We start from the raw sequence: 14572 nt of genomic DNA, 5'->3' as shown, positions 1-14572 counted from the left end.
TACAGGTACATATAGTTTTGCTGCTTGTGGTTATACAGATAACAGCAATGTATCTACAGCTAACCAGGAGCCTGTGACCTTTCAGATACAGACCTTGCCATAGGTATCCATGTCTTTGCTTGCTCCAGGTAAAATTTCTACAATATTTGGGATGTACTTTTATGAGTCTCCAACTTCTGAGTAGGCTGGGTTAATGTTTCCACATAACATCTGTGCTACACTGGCTACTAATTCAATTCCAAAGTGCTTGTGCTAAAGCTCTTCATGGTATAGGACGCATTTCAGATACTATATGCTTTCCTATGTCCTATCACAACAGTTTAAAGTTATGTATTTTGACTTTCATTGCCCATATTCCAGGCTCTCCATCAGTTAAGCTCCCACTAGTCCCTGAAAATGGTCCAAGAGTGGTGACAATTTTATTAAATAAAACCCCACTAGAACTGGTCAAAATGTTTCATTCAAAATGCTTTTTCATTAGAACAGAAATTTCAGCAATGTCTCATTTTAAAAATGGAAGCAATTTTTTTCAGACAATAAAACTTGCAGTTTGGGGGTTTACAGTTTTTTGACAAAAACCTGAAAACTTTAGAAGAACAATGTTGATGAATGAAACCTTTTTTTATCTTTCACGGGAACAAAAAATATTTTCTGAATAGCTCTAAAACCCACATATCATACAAACTTGCTCCCCATGACTGAATCCACATAGAAACTTCAGCATCACAAGACTTTTTCTGTTCCATCAGCCAGGCTTTTGGCTGAACATTAATTTTATTTTCTGTTCTTTTGAGGTTATGTCTTAGGCCATATGAATTTTTATGAAGGACCATTTTCATCTGAGTATGTTTTTAGTACTTATTGCACAGTACATGTTATTATAGGTGTTTTATTTAGACAATAAAAGTAAAATCCTCGCTTCATTGAGGGGAAAGGCAAAATACCCATTGACTTCAATGGGGCCAAGATTTCACCCTAAATGAATAAAATATCAATAGAAAACTAGTTCAACAACAAGATCATCCATTTTCTAGGTTGACTTTTTTTGAGGGGGGCAACCTCTGCCGGCCCCACCCCCAGGGACTAGGTCCTCTTTCTACCCAGAATTTACATTTTTGTTGTTTGAGACACATTAGTTACTACCACATTTTCTTGCACTTCCAGTAATGTATTCTGTACAACTGAGAGCAATTAAAGTATTCTGACTATATAGAATGAAATATTGTATTATATTTTAGCTCTATTATTCAAGTAGATTGTATGTAAGATGCAAATTTCAGAATAGAAACATAGCCATGTGCCAAGTATATATAAGGAAATTGTTTCTCAGTTTCTCTGAATGTATCCTATGCATTATATTGTTTGCTATTTATCTGAACTGCTGCAAAAAGGCATAAATATTCCAAAAGTAATAATGGCATTAAATGACTACATAGAAATTAGTGTTAGAATATTTCATTTTCTCTACATTTTCACATAGCATATTGACATATTCAGAATCTTTGATATCTCATTCCTACAATAACAAGAAATAAAACAAAATACAACAGGAAATCAAGTCTAACATAAAACCTGGACATCTCTGTATGCTTCTCAGGTAACAGAAACAAGCCTACTTCTCTTACATTGTAATAACCAGCTGCATATTACCTTGAATCTGACTCCCTCTTCCAGCATGATATATCCTTGTGAAGGGGTCAGATCCACTGATGCAGTTGAAGAATTTATTTCTCTCACAAGATACTGAACAGTCACAGTGCCAAATATCCCCTGAGGAGGTTCTCTAATTATGTTCAGTACAGCAACACTTTCCATCAAGTGGAGAGCTGACTGCTCCCTTAGGAAAAAGTGATCGCTGTTATTGAATGACAAAACTCCATGACCATCATCACTGGCAAGGATGGTAACTGTGGCTTTTGAAAAAGAAATAGTGGAAATATATTATTTTTAATGTCCACAATCCAGCTAGGGTAATAATAATAACAACAATAATAATAATGAGAGAGAGAGAGAGAGATACTTTTTATATATTTATCCAAAAAGACCATATTCTCCATTTTATATCAGTTTAACTTAATTTAATATATGTATATATTTAATTTTATCAATGCATATATATGCATGAGGAATTAGAAGAATGTGGCCCTTTTTCCTATAAAAAGGCCATAGTCTCATTGAGATTTCAATTCAACAAAGTAATTAATTGCATGCCTAACTTTAAACATATGAATAGACTCCGGACCACCTTTAAGCAAAAAAGCCATCCCATTGTCTTCAATGGGACTCCTCACATGCTTAAACTCAGGCACATGCTTGAATAGCTTGCTGCACCAGGGCTTTACATGAGAGCATGAGAGTTTCTGTACCATCAAAACTTGCAGAGAATATATAGCAAAGTACCTCTTCTATTCATACATATCATAAAGAGATTTAAAGAGACTGAATTTTGCATTAATATAAGACAGTTCCTGTAACTATTATTGATTTAGACAAAAGGAACTATGCCCATTCTGCAAACTTTTAATTTATTGAGCTTCCAAAATTTCTAGTAACGAAAGCAAGATTCTGCTGCCTTTAGTCAGAATTAGTAACACTTATGCAACTAAACCCAGAATAAAGTATAAATTGCCAAAGGGGGAAAAAAATCAAGCCTATACCTATTCGATTAAAAAAGAATATTCTTCCTATGCTATTATCCTACATATCACATCTTAACAACACTTAGAGAAGAGGCACATTAGTTACTCATGAGGCAGGCATAAATGTAGCTCTAAATATTGCAAAAAATCAAAACCACCATGTTGTACAGACAGCATAGTTCCTCACAAAAAACTCAATTTCTACGTAAGGCTTGCTTTATTTTAAATAGAGTCTTAGCAGTTAGATAAATTTCATTACAGGTTTCAGAATCTTCATGAAAAATATAAAGTCATCCACAATAGGTAAATGATGGTTTCAAGAATACAATGATTCCTTAGACATAAAAAAATGAAAACAGTTGTAAAACAACAATAACAAAGAACTAGAGTATCAAGAATAAGTCTGTTTTACCTGTTGTGTTCTCTCCTAGTTCCAGCCCCAAAGAGGGATTTGTTAAAATTAACTGGAATTTCTCATCACCTTCAGGAATATCATCATCAAAAATCATGACGTCAATGTATTTATACCTTTCTCCATCAGCAAAAGAGAGAGTCTGGGAGTGAAACATAAAAGGCATATTATCTTAACAAGTATATAACATGAACAAGTATGTAAGATTTTGCAACTCTGGCCCACAAAGTTCTTAAAAAATGGAAGAAAAATGCAAACAAAGGACCAAATTCTGAGCAACTATTATAATTTGGCTAAAACAGGAATTGAGGACGTTCAGCAGAATCAGGGCCAATGAGCACATTTCATTGAAGCAACTTTTTAAAGGCACCTGTTGTAAAAGATCTTTTAAGAAAAATGGCTTCCAAATATGAATGACATAATTTTTCCAAACAAAGGTTACATACAAAATCTAAGTATAAAATTTTAGAACTTGGATTATTTAGATGATTTATAAAAAAATATAATCCTGTTTTCCTATAATTTCAGGATTAGAAAACATGCTATTTAAGATTAATAACTAGTATCAGTGGGGCAGCAGTGCTAATCTGTATCCACAAAAACAACGAGGAGTCCGGTGGCACCTTAAAAACTAACATTTATTTGGGCATAAGCTTTCCTAAGTAAAAAAAAAAACACTTCTTCAGATGCATGGAGTGAAAATTACAGATACAGGTATAAATATACTGGCACATGAAGAGAAGGGAGTTAGTTACCTTACAAGTGGAGAACCAGTGTTGACAAGGCCAGTTCAGTCAGGGTGGATGTAGTCCACTCCCAATAACTGATGAGGAGGTGTCAATACCAAGAGAGGGAAAATTGCCAGGGGTAATCTAGGACGCCCCGTCATCTCAGGCATTGGCACTCTTACAGCAGGATTATCTGGCTATTTGGACTCTCTCTTCAGACCCTATGCTACCAGCACTCCTAGCTATCTTTGAGACACCACCAACTTCCTAAGGAAACTACAATGCATTGATGATCTTCCTGAAAACCCCATCCTGGCCACCATGGATGCAGAAATTCTTTACACCAATATTCCACATGAGGATGGACTACAAGCTGTCAGGAACAGTATCCCTGATGAGGCCACGGCACACCTGGTGGCTGAGTTTTGTGACTTTGTCCTCACCCACAACCATTTCAGATTTGGGGACAACTTATAGCTTCAAGTCAGCGGCACTGCTATGGGTACCCGCATGGCCCCACAGTATGCCAACATTTTTATGGCTGACTTAGAACAACACTTCCTCATCTCTCGTCCCCTAGCGCCCCTCCTCTACTTACGCTACATTGATGACATCATCATCATATAGACCCACAGGAAGGAGGCCCTTGAAGAATTCCACCTGGATTTCAACAATTTCCACCCCACCATCAACCTCAGCCTGGACCAGTCCACACAAGAGATCCACTTCCTGGACACTACAGTGCAAATAAGGGATGGTCACATAAACACCACCCTATACCAGAAACCTACTGACCGCTATACTTACCTACATGCCTCCAGCTTCCATCCAGGACACGTCACACGATCCATTGTCAACAGCCAAGCCCTCAAATACAACTGCATCAATCCCTCAGACAGAGACAAACACCTACAAGGTCTTTATCAAGCATTCTTAAAACTACAATACCCACCTGGAGAATTGAGGAAACAGATTGAAAGAGCGAGACGGGTACCCGGAAGTTACCTCCTACAGGATAGGCCCAACACGGAAAATAACAGAACACCGCTGGCTATCACATACAGCCCCCAGCTAAAACCTCTCCAGCACATCATCAACAATCTGCAACTATCCTGGAAAACAATCCCTCACTTTCACAGACCTTGAGGGGCAGGCCAGTCCTCGTGTACAGACAGCTCCCCAACCTGAAGCAAATACTCACTAGCAACTACACACCACACCACAGAAACACTAACCCAGGAACCGATCCCTGTAACAAACCCTGTTGCCTACTCTGTCCCCATATCTACTTTAGCGACACCATCAGAGGACCCAACCACATCAGCCACACCATCGGGGGCTCATTCACCTGCACGTCTACTAATGTGATAAATGCCATCATGTGCCAGCAATACCCCTCTGCCATGTACATTGGCCAAACCAGACAGTCTCTCCGTAAAAGAATAAATGGACACAAATCAGACATCAGGAGCGGTTACATACAAAAGCCAGTAGGAGAACACTTCAATCTCCCTGGACATTCAATAACAGATTTAAAAGTAGCCATCCATCAACAAAAAAACTTCAAAAACAGACTTCAAAGAGAAACTGCCGAGCTACAATTAATTTGCAAATTTAACACCATTAATTTGGGCTTGAACAGGGACTGGGAGTGGCTGGCTCACTACATAAGCAATTTTCCCTCTCTTGGTATTGACATCTCCTTATCAATTATTGGGAGTGGACTACATCCACCCTGACTGAATTGGCCTTTTCAACACTGGTTCTCCACTTGTATGTTAACTCCTTTATCTTCATGTGCCAGTATATTTATACCTGTATCTGTAATTTTTACTCTATGCAGCTGAAGAAATGGTGGTTTTTTTTTACCCACAAAAGCTTATGCCTAAATAAATCTGTTAGTCTTTAAGGTGCTACCGTACTCCTCAATGAATATCTAGTTCAGCACCTTGCATGTCTGCGCCAATTGAGAATAATAATTGCATTTTCAGTATTGAGACTTGAGAAATTAATAATACTGTACTTTGTGTTTCCTTCTTACCCTTGACGTCACATTAAAATCCAGTCCCAGTTTTGCTTCTAGATTCTGGGCATAGAAAAACAAAGATACATTGCCAGAAGATCCTCTGTTCCGGTATGCTACTAATGTCAGACTCCCATGGATTTCATCTATTTCAAAACTAAAATAAAAAGCAAGAAGAATCCTCTCTTATACTGGTAGTATGCAACAGCAGTGTTCAGAAGAGAGCAACAAATTTAACATAGAGTGCACAATTCTTAGTCATTCAAATCCGTGATCGCAACTTGCCACCTTCCCACCCATTGTAAGTTTGCAGTTTTCAGTATGCATTAGATGCAGAGATGAGATTTGTCATCTCTGGGGGCAACACCTTTACATTAAAAAGAGCAGTGACAGTTAGCTACATACCTCAGGTTCTTGGTAAATTGCTAATGCAATCCTCTACTAAGCAATGCTTGCCTGTTTATGAATTACATACACATGTATATCCACTGCCATCCATATATTAAAAAAAATGGTGTGTAATCATATAACTAAACTATCAGAGGGGTAGTCTGGATCTGTAAAAAGCGACAAAGAGTCCTGTGGCACCTTATAGACTAACAGATATATTGGAGCATAAGCTTTCGTGGGTGAATACCCACTTTGTCAGACATATTCACCCACGAAAGCTTATGCTCCAATACATCTGTTAGTCTATAAGGTGCCACAGGTCTCTTTGTTGCTTTTTACATATAACTAAAGAATATCACAATGATTACACAGAGGGGCGTGAAATAAGGTGGCACAGGCATTTTCTAAGTTTTGAGTCCTTGACTTTGCAACCTTAAAAATATTCTTTTAACATAGTTGTTTGGGTACAAAATATAAAGTCAGTTCATTGTAACAATCACATTTTGAAACGATTCAGTATATTTTCATATGAGAAAGACTGATTTATTCTTTAAATAGTATGTCTAATGTAACTTTTAATATTGTCTTTTACTTTAAAGGTAGAATTCAGCCCATTGTGGAGGGTCTTCTGCACAGTGCCCTGCACAAGGTGCAGGTCGAGTTTCTACACAGAAGTTTCTGCACGCCCTCCCCCCATGGATGCAGTCTCAATGCTGTGTCTGAATGAGTCAGCAGAAAGAAGAATACTGGAGGTAGGAGAGGAAATGGCCATTGTCCTTGTTTCATTCACAAAGTAAAAAACTGAATGCAATTTAAGTAGAACAAGTGAAACTTTATTAAACCCTGTGGACTGCTCTGTCCATGTGACTGATTTGTTTCCAGCCTAACTCCATGTTTCCTGTTCCACTGGTGTCTCGTCAGTAACAATCCCTCTAGGGCAATGGGACCTCTGACTCCAGTTACACTGATTATGTTACAGTCCTTGCTTACATGTCCACAGTGAAAGGAACACCTACATAGGGGCAGAGGTGAGCTGGAGCCAGTTTGCACCGGTTCACAAGAACCGGTTGTTAAATTTAGAAGCCTGTGTAGAACCAGTTGCTAAAGAGGTGGCTCGGCTTCCCCAGGGGACAATTTAAAGGGCCTGGGGCTCCCAGCAGGGGCTGGAGCCCCAGGCCCTTTAAATTGCCACCAGAGCCCCACTGCTGGAGCCCTGGGGTAGGGCTGCGGGACTCTGGGGGCTATTTAAAAACTCTGGGGCTCCCGCTGCTTCTACTGCCCCGGCCCTTTAAATAGCTGCCAGAGCCTCGCCACTTCCCCAGGGCTCCGGCAGCTATCTAAAGGGCCGGGTCAGCAGAAGCAGGGGAGCCACAGGCCCTTTAAATAGCCCCCCAGAGCCAGGGGTAGTGGGGGGCTCCAGGGGCTATTTAAAGCCAGGACTCCAGCTGCCTCTGCCACCGTGGTCCTTTAAATAGCCGCCAGAGCCCCGCCACTTCCCTAGGACTCCGACAGCTATTTAAAGGGCCGAGCAGTAGAAGCAGGGGAGCTCCATCCCTTTAAATAGCCCCTGAAGCCACGGCTGCTGCTGCTACCCCAGTGGGGGAGGGGGAGAGGAGAAGCTTGCGGGTTCTGAGGGGAGCAGTCAGGGGCAGGACGTGGGTTGGGGTCAGATGGGTGGGTGGGGGAGACAGGCACCTGGGGCTTGTACTGTACTCACCGCGTGGTTCCCTACCGGGTCTTCGGCGGCATTTTAGTGGCGGGGGGGGGGTCTTCATTCGCTCCGGGTGAAGGACCTGCCGCCGAAATGCTGACGAAAACCAGGAGCAAGTGAAGACACACACACACACACCTCACGGCCGAAGTGCCGCCGAGGACCCGGTAGGGAACCAGTTCTTAGGATTTTTGGGAACTCATCACTGTATAGGGGTGTGGAGGTCAAGCAGATGTCACAAGTGGAATAGTGACTACGGAAGAGTTGTGCTGGAACCAAACAGCCTGAATATAATTTGGAGAGGAAGATCATATTCCTCAAATCCTATTTATTCAAGTTGGTGCAGAAATGGGGTTAGCTGCACCAAATTTTTTATATATATATATACATACACATACACACATATACACACACACACACACACAGAATGAGAGAGAGAGAGACCTCCACAATGGGCTGAATTTCATCTTTACAGCAGAAGACTATATACATTATATACATACAAAAATACACACACATCCCCCACAAAATCTTGAGCTAAATCTGAGGTATGTTCAGTGAAATTCAGTGTGATGGGGAAAGGGAAATTGGCTTGAACTACATTTATGTCCCTCTCCCCATTCCTGGGGCCACCTGATCATACAACTCATCCACGGTTTAAACCAGAGCAGCTAAGGCCAAAACCAGGGATAGCAAAGGAACGAACTGCTGCACAAGCCCCAAACTACCTGATGATTCCCCAATGTAAGAGAAATCCTTCACTTGCCAATTCAGATGACTTTAAGGCTGTTTTGCCACACCAAAGTTTTGATCTTGCTCCCACTGAAATCAGTGGTAGTTTTGCTATTGATTTCCAACGGAGAATGAATAGGCACTCAAGCAACTAATCACAGACTAGGTTCTTCATGGAAGATGAGACTTACTTGTTATTCTGCCATTCAATTACTCCTCTCACTCCATCATTGGCATCAATAATAATCTGAGCAGCCAAGCCTTCTGCATCTAAAGACAAAATACAAAGGACTAAAAAAATATATCGAAAGAAAGAAGAAAATCTATTTATATCCTGTTTTTAGGGCTTGGTTAAAAATCTGTTACACAAACTCCAATAAGCTTTACGCACAGAATATGCAGCACTTTGTGTCTCCAAAGTAGGAAAGAGAGAGGAAGAGAGTGGGCAGGTTAACTGATAATGCACAGAGAAAACCTTGTCCCCACTGAATGAAATGAAGAACTATCTTCCACACAAATACTGACATATAAATAGACATCTCTGTCTTACCACAAATAAAAAAGCAACATTACAAGAATATTAAGGTTGCAAAGCCCAGCACTGAAAAGTTAGGAAATACCAGAATTAATGTTGCCCGTGCAACCTTAATTTGCCTCTTGGTGTACATGCATTATGATCACATATTAGTTTTTCCATCGACCCTTCCCTCACTGAAACCTGGTCTACACTAGGCGTTTAAATCGGTTTTAGGAGCGTAAAACTGATTTAATGCCACAACCGTCCACACTAGCAGGCACCTTATATCGATTTTAATGGCTCTTTAAATCGGTTTCTGTACTCCTGCCCGACGAGAGGAGTAGCGCTAATATCGGTATTAACATATCGGAATAGGGTTAGTGTGGCCGCAATCGACGGTATTGGCCTCCGGGCGGTATCCCACAGTGCACCACTGACCGCTCTGGACAGCATTCTCAACTCGGATGCACTGGCCAGGTAGACAGGAAAAGCCCCGCAAACTTTTGAAATTCATTTCCTGCTTCCCCAGCGTGGAGAGCTCATCATCACAGGTGACCACGCACAGCTCATCAGCACAGTTAACAATGCAGTCTCCTGAGAATCGAAAAAGAGCCCCAGCATGGACCGCTCGGGAGGTACTGGATCTGATCGCTATATGGGGAGAGGATTCAGTGCTAACAGAACTGCGTTCCAAAAGATGAAATGAAAAAGTATTTGAAAGAATTTCTAAGGCTATGACGGATAAAGGCCACAGCAGGGACTCCGTGCAGTGCAGAGTGAAAGTTAAGGAGCTCAGACAAGCCTACCAGAAAACCAAAGAAGCAAACGGAAGGTCCGGGGCAGGTCGAAAAACATGCCGCTTCTATGCTGAGCTGCATGCAATTTTAGGGGGCTGCGCCACAAGTACCCCACCCCTGACCGTGGATTCCGAGGTGGGGGTTGTAATCTCTGCCATGTCTGAGGATTATGCAGACGGGGAAGATGAAGAGGAAGACCTATCAGAGAGCACACAGCACTCCGTGACCCCCAGCAGCCAGGAGCTTTTTATTACCCTGACGGAATTACCCTGCTCCCAGCCCTCACAAGCAACTATTCCAGAGAATGACGCCATGGAAGGGAGCTCTGGTGAGTGTACCTTTGCAAATAGCAAACAGTGTTTTTTAAGCAAGCCTTTTTTAATGATTGATTTGCCCTGAGGACTTGGGATGCATTCGCAGACAGTATAGTTACTTAGAAAAGTTTGTTAACATGTCCGGGGATTGAGAGGAAATCCTCCAGGGACATCTCGATGAAGCGCTCCTGTAGGTACTCCAGAAGCCTTTGCAGAAGGTTTCTGGGCAAGGCATCCTTGTTCCGCCCACCATGGTAGGACACTTTACCATGCCATGCATGTAGCAAGTAATCAGGGATCATTGCGTGGCAAAGCATAGCAGCATATGGTCCCGGTGACTGCTGGCATTCAAGAAGCATCCGCTCTTTATCTTGTTCTGTTATCCTCAGCAAAGTGATATCGTTCAGGATAACCTGGTTAAAAATCAGGAATTTAAGTAAGGGGGGTGGCCATTTTTCTACTGGGTTCGTGGAATGCAGCAGCTTAAAAAAAACACTTTCCTGCACGTAGCGAAGCGGGGGGAGGGGAGGAGTGAAATGCCGATGATCTTTTCTGTTTGGTCACCGGTGCGAGGCGATCTTCCCAAGCTACCGGACAAGCAGTGGGTGGGGGGGGGGAAGGTTGTTGATTAGCAGGGAGCTAGCGTGGTATTAGCCATGCGTTGGGGGGGAGGGGTAAATCACTGAGACAGTGGCTTACCATGGCCGCATGCAAGCTGAATTCTGATGCCTGGACCTGTGTCTGTGAGATCTGTAACCCAAGAGCTGCAAGCAGTCACTATTAAGATGAAAAATGCGACCTTGTAGGGAAATCACATGTGCTAGGTGAATAGTGATGTTCACTGTGAAACAGTATAACCATTGTTCTGTAAAATGTATCTTTCTAAATATTTATCTCCCTCATGCAGCTGCAAATTTTTCAACCATCCCTCCTCCATCCCAAAGGCTAGCACAGATAAGGCGGAGGAAAAAGAAGACGCGAGATGAGATGTTCTCGGATATTATGGAAGTTACACGCAATGAAAGAGCTCATCTGAATGAGTGGAAGGACGTGGTTTCAAATTACAGGAAAGAGGCCAGTGAACGTGAGGACAGGAGGGACAACCGAGATGAGAGGTGGCGGCAGGAAGACCGGCAGGAAAATCAGCGGTTGCAGCAGGAAGATCAGCGGTGGCGGGATGCAACTCTGGGGCTGCTGCGTGATCAAACTGACATGCTCCGGCGTCTTGTGGAGCTTCAGGAACGGCAGCAGGATCACAGAGTGCCGCTGCAGCCCCTGTATAACCACCCTCCCCCCTCACCATGTTCCTTAGCCTCCTCACCCAGACATGTAAGAACGCGTGGGGGGAGGCTCCGTGCACCCGCCCACTCCACCCCCGTGGACAGCCCAACCAGAAGGATGTCGTTACTCTGAATTTTTTTTTAATGGCCTTCTCCATCCCTCCTTTCCTCCTCCCAAAGCACACCCTTACTTCTCTCCCTCTTTTTATAATGAATCAATAAAGAATTCATGCTTTTTAAATGAGAGTGACTTTATTTGCATAAGTAAGCTGTACTCGAAGGGGGAGGGGGAGTTGCTTACAGGGACTGAGTCAATCAAGGGGGTTGGGTGTTCATCAACAAACACAGCAGTCACACTGTACCCTGGCCATTGATGAAGCTCGTTTTCAAAGCTTCTCTGATGCGCACCGCTTCCTGGTGTGCTCTTCTAATCTCCCTGGTGTCTGGCTGTGCGTAATCAGCGGCCAGGTGATTTGCCTCAGCCTCCCACCCCGCCATAAAGGTCTCCCCTTACTCTCACAGAGATTGTGGAGAATACAGCAAGCAGCAATAACATAGGGGACATTGGTTTGGCTGAGGTCTGAGCGAGTCAGTAATGTGCGCCAGCGCGCCTTTAAACGGCCAAATGCACATTCCACCACCATTCTGCACTTGCTCAGCCTGTAATTGAACAGATCCTGACCACTGTCCAGGCTGCCTGTGTATGGCTTCATGAGCCATGGCATCAAGGGGTAGGCTGGGTCCCCCAGGATAACGACAGGCATTTCAACATCCCCAACTGTTATTTTCTGGTCTGGGAAGTAATTCCCTTGCTGCAGCCGTTTAAACAGAGTAGTGCTTCTGAATACGCGAGCGTCATGAACCCTCCCTGGCCATCCCACGTGGATGTTTGTGAAACGTCCCTTGTGATCCACCAGTGCTTGCAGCACCATTGAAAAGTACCCCTTCCGGTTTACGTACTGGGTGCCATGGTGCTGCGGTGCCAAGATAGGGATATGGGTTCCATCTATCGCCCCCCCACAATTAGGGAATCCCATTGCAGCAAAGCCATCCACTATGGCCTGCACGTTTCCCAGAGTCACAACCTTTCGTAGCAGCAGCTTAGTGATTGCTTTGGCTACTTGCATCACAGCAGCCCCCACAGTAGATTTTCCAACTCCAAATTGATTCCCGACTGACCGGTAGCTGTCTGGCGTTGCAAGCTTCCACAGGGCTATTGCCACTCGCTTCTCTACTGTGAGGGCTGCTCTCATCTTGGTATTATGGCGTTTCAGGGCAGGGGCAAGCAAGTCACAAAGTTCCATGAAAGTGCCCTTACGCATGCGAAAGTTTCGCAGCCACTGGGAATCGTCCCACACCTGCAACACAATGCGGTCCCACCAGTCAGTGCTTGTTTCCCGGGCCCAAAATCGGCGTTCAATGGATAGAATCTGCCCCATTACCATCAGGATCTCCAAAGCGCCGGGGCCCGCGGTTTGAGAGAATTCTGTGTCTACGTCCTCATCACTGTCATCGCCGCGCTGCCGTATCCGCCTCTTACTCGCCTCGGTTCAAAGGTCCTGGTTCAGCATATACTGCACGAGAGTGCGCGAGGTGTTTAAAACATCCACGATTGCGGTATGGAGCTGAGCAGGGTCCATGCTTGCTGTGCTATGGCGTCTGCACGGTTCACCAAGCAAAAAAGGCGCGAAACGGTTGTCTGCCGCTTTCAGGGAGGGAGGGAGGGAGGGGTGAGGCTGTACCCAGAACCACCCGCGAAAATGATTTTTGCCCCATCAGGCACTGGGATCTCAACCCGGAAATGCCAAGGGGCGGGGGAGGCTGCGGGAACTATGGGATAGCTACGGGATAGCTACCCACAGTGCAACGCTCCAGAAATCGACGCTAGCCTCGGACCATGGACGCACAACACCGATTTAATGTGTTTAGTGTGGCCGCACGCACTCGATTTTATAAAATCTGTTTTACAAAACCGGTTTATGCAAATTCGGAATAGTCCCGTAGTGTAGACGTACCTTGAGTGCACAAGATGAATGGTAATCCCGAGTAAGCTGTTATCAAAAATTTTCTTTTATCCTCATCATTCAATGTGTGGTCCCATTCCTTATTTACTGTACACTACTTAAACCCCATTCTGAGTTCAGAATTACTAATTTTCTTATGGGCATTTCTCTGGTGCTCATCACTCTTACACTTCGTGCTCCACAAACATTAATACATTTATCTTCACGATACCCCGTGACATGAGGAAGATTATTATAGTCACTTTACATACATGAACTGAGGCATACAGAAATTAATATCCAATGTGTCCATTAATTTTGGATACCTAATATGAGATGCCTATGGTTTGATATTTCAAAGAATGTAGCACTTTACTTGTTCAGAGCACAGCACTGCACGGGCAACCTTAATTCAGGCATTTCCTAATGTAAGCACTTCTTTTTGAAACCTTAATTTTTTAAATATTTTGGTTTATGTAATTTCCTACGTTTTATAATAATGAAAAAAAAATGGAAAAAACTAAAATTTCATCGTATGGAACCATATTTACTCTTCACGTGGTTCATCAGTAGGGTTGTGATCTTTAGGTCCATGGCACAGACTATCACTTGAGCTAACTGAGTAACTGTTAGTAGTAGATGACTGTTACCCTAGACCTGCCACCAGAGGGGGTGGGGACACATTATCAGTGGGGTTCACAGTTATTTGCTAGACAGGAAAAGATTGTCGAGGATGAGGAATAATGGGTTTAACTGCAGGTTCTGTAGGAACGTGCGCAGTGGGGGCTGCAGATCTTTCTGCCCTTATGCCCCCAGTTTCTCCTTGTTCTCTTCTGTTCCTATCGCCTATACTCTCCAACTTAACTCCCCTTACCAACTCTTTCCCTTATCCTCTCCACCCAGCTCCTGCCTTTTCTCATGTCCCTTCTCGTCTTCCCGGCTCTTCCCCTTCTCCCACCTTTGTTCCTATCCCCCTCAGCTCCTGCCCCTTTTTTGCCCACTCCAGGTTCCTGGTCCTCATTCTCC

At 43.4% G+C, this 14572-nt stretch overlaps 1 protein-coding gene across 1 annotated transcript in view; it reads right to left on the bottom strand.

Moving 5' to 3' along the window:
* Nucleotides 1-14572, bottom strand: part of ADGRV1 (adhesion G protein-coupled receptor V1) — a 419039-nt gene that overhangs the window by 299199 nt on the left and 105268 nt on the right. Inside the window, exons 40-43 of the mRNA XM_039545618.1 lie at nucleotides 8827-8905; nucleotides 5821-5959; nucleotides 3052-3193; nucleotides 1651-1913 (exon numbers count right to left, since the gene is read on the bottom strand). Coding sequence (XP_039401552.1) covers nucleotides 1651-1913; nucleotides 3052-3193; nucleotides 5821-5959; nucleotides 8827-8905 — 623 coding nt within the window. The remainder of the gene's footprint in view (nucleotides 1-1650; nucleotides 1914-3051; nucleotides 3194-5820; nucleotides 5960-8826; nucleotides 8906-14572) is intronic.

Source organism: Mauremys reevesii, linkage group 6 (assembly GCF_016161935.1).
Source record: "Mauremys reevesii isolate NIE-2019 linkage group 6, ASM1616193v1, whole genome shotgun sequence".
NCBI classification, from domain to species: Eukaryota; Metazoa; Chordata; order Testudines; family Geoemydidae; genus Mauremys; species Mauremys reevesii.
Note: the sequence above shows the minus strand (reverse complement) of the source record. Positions and strands in the feature narration are given on the sequence as shown.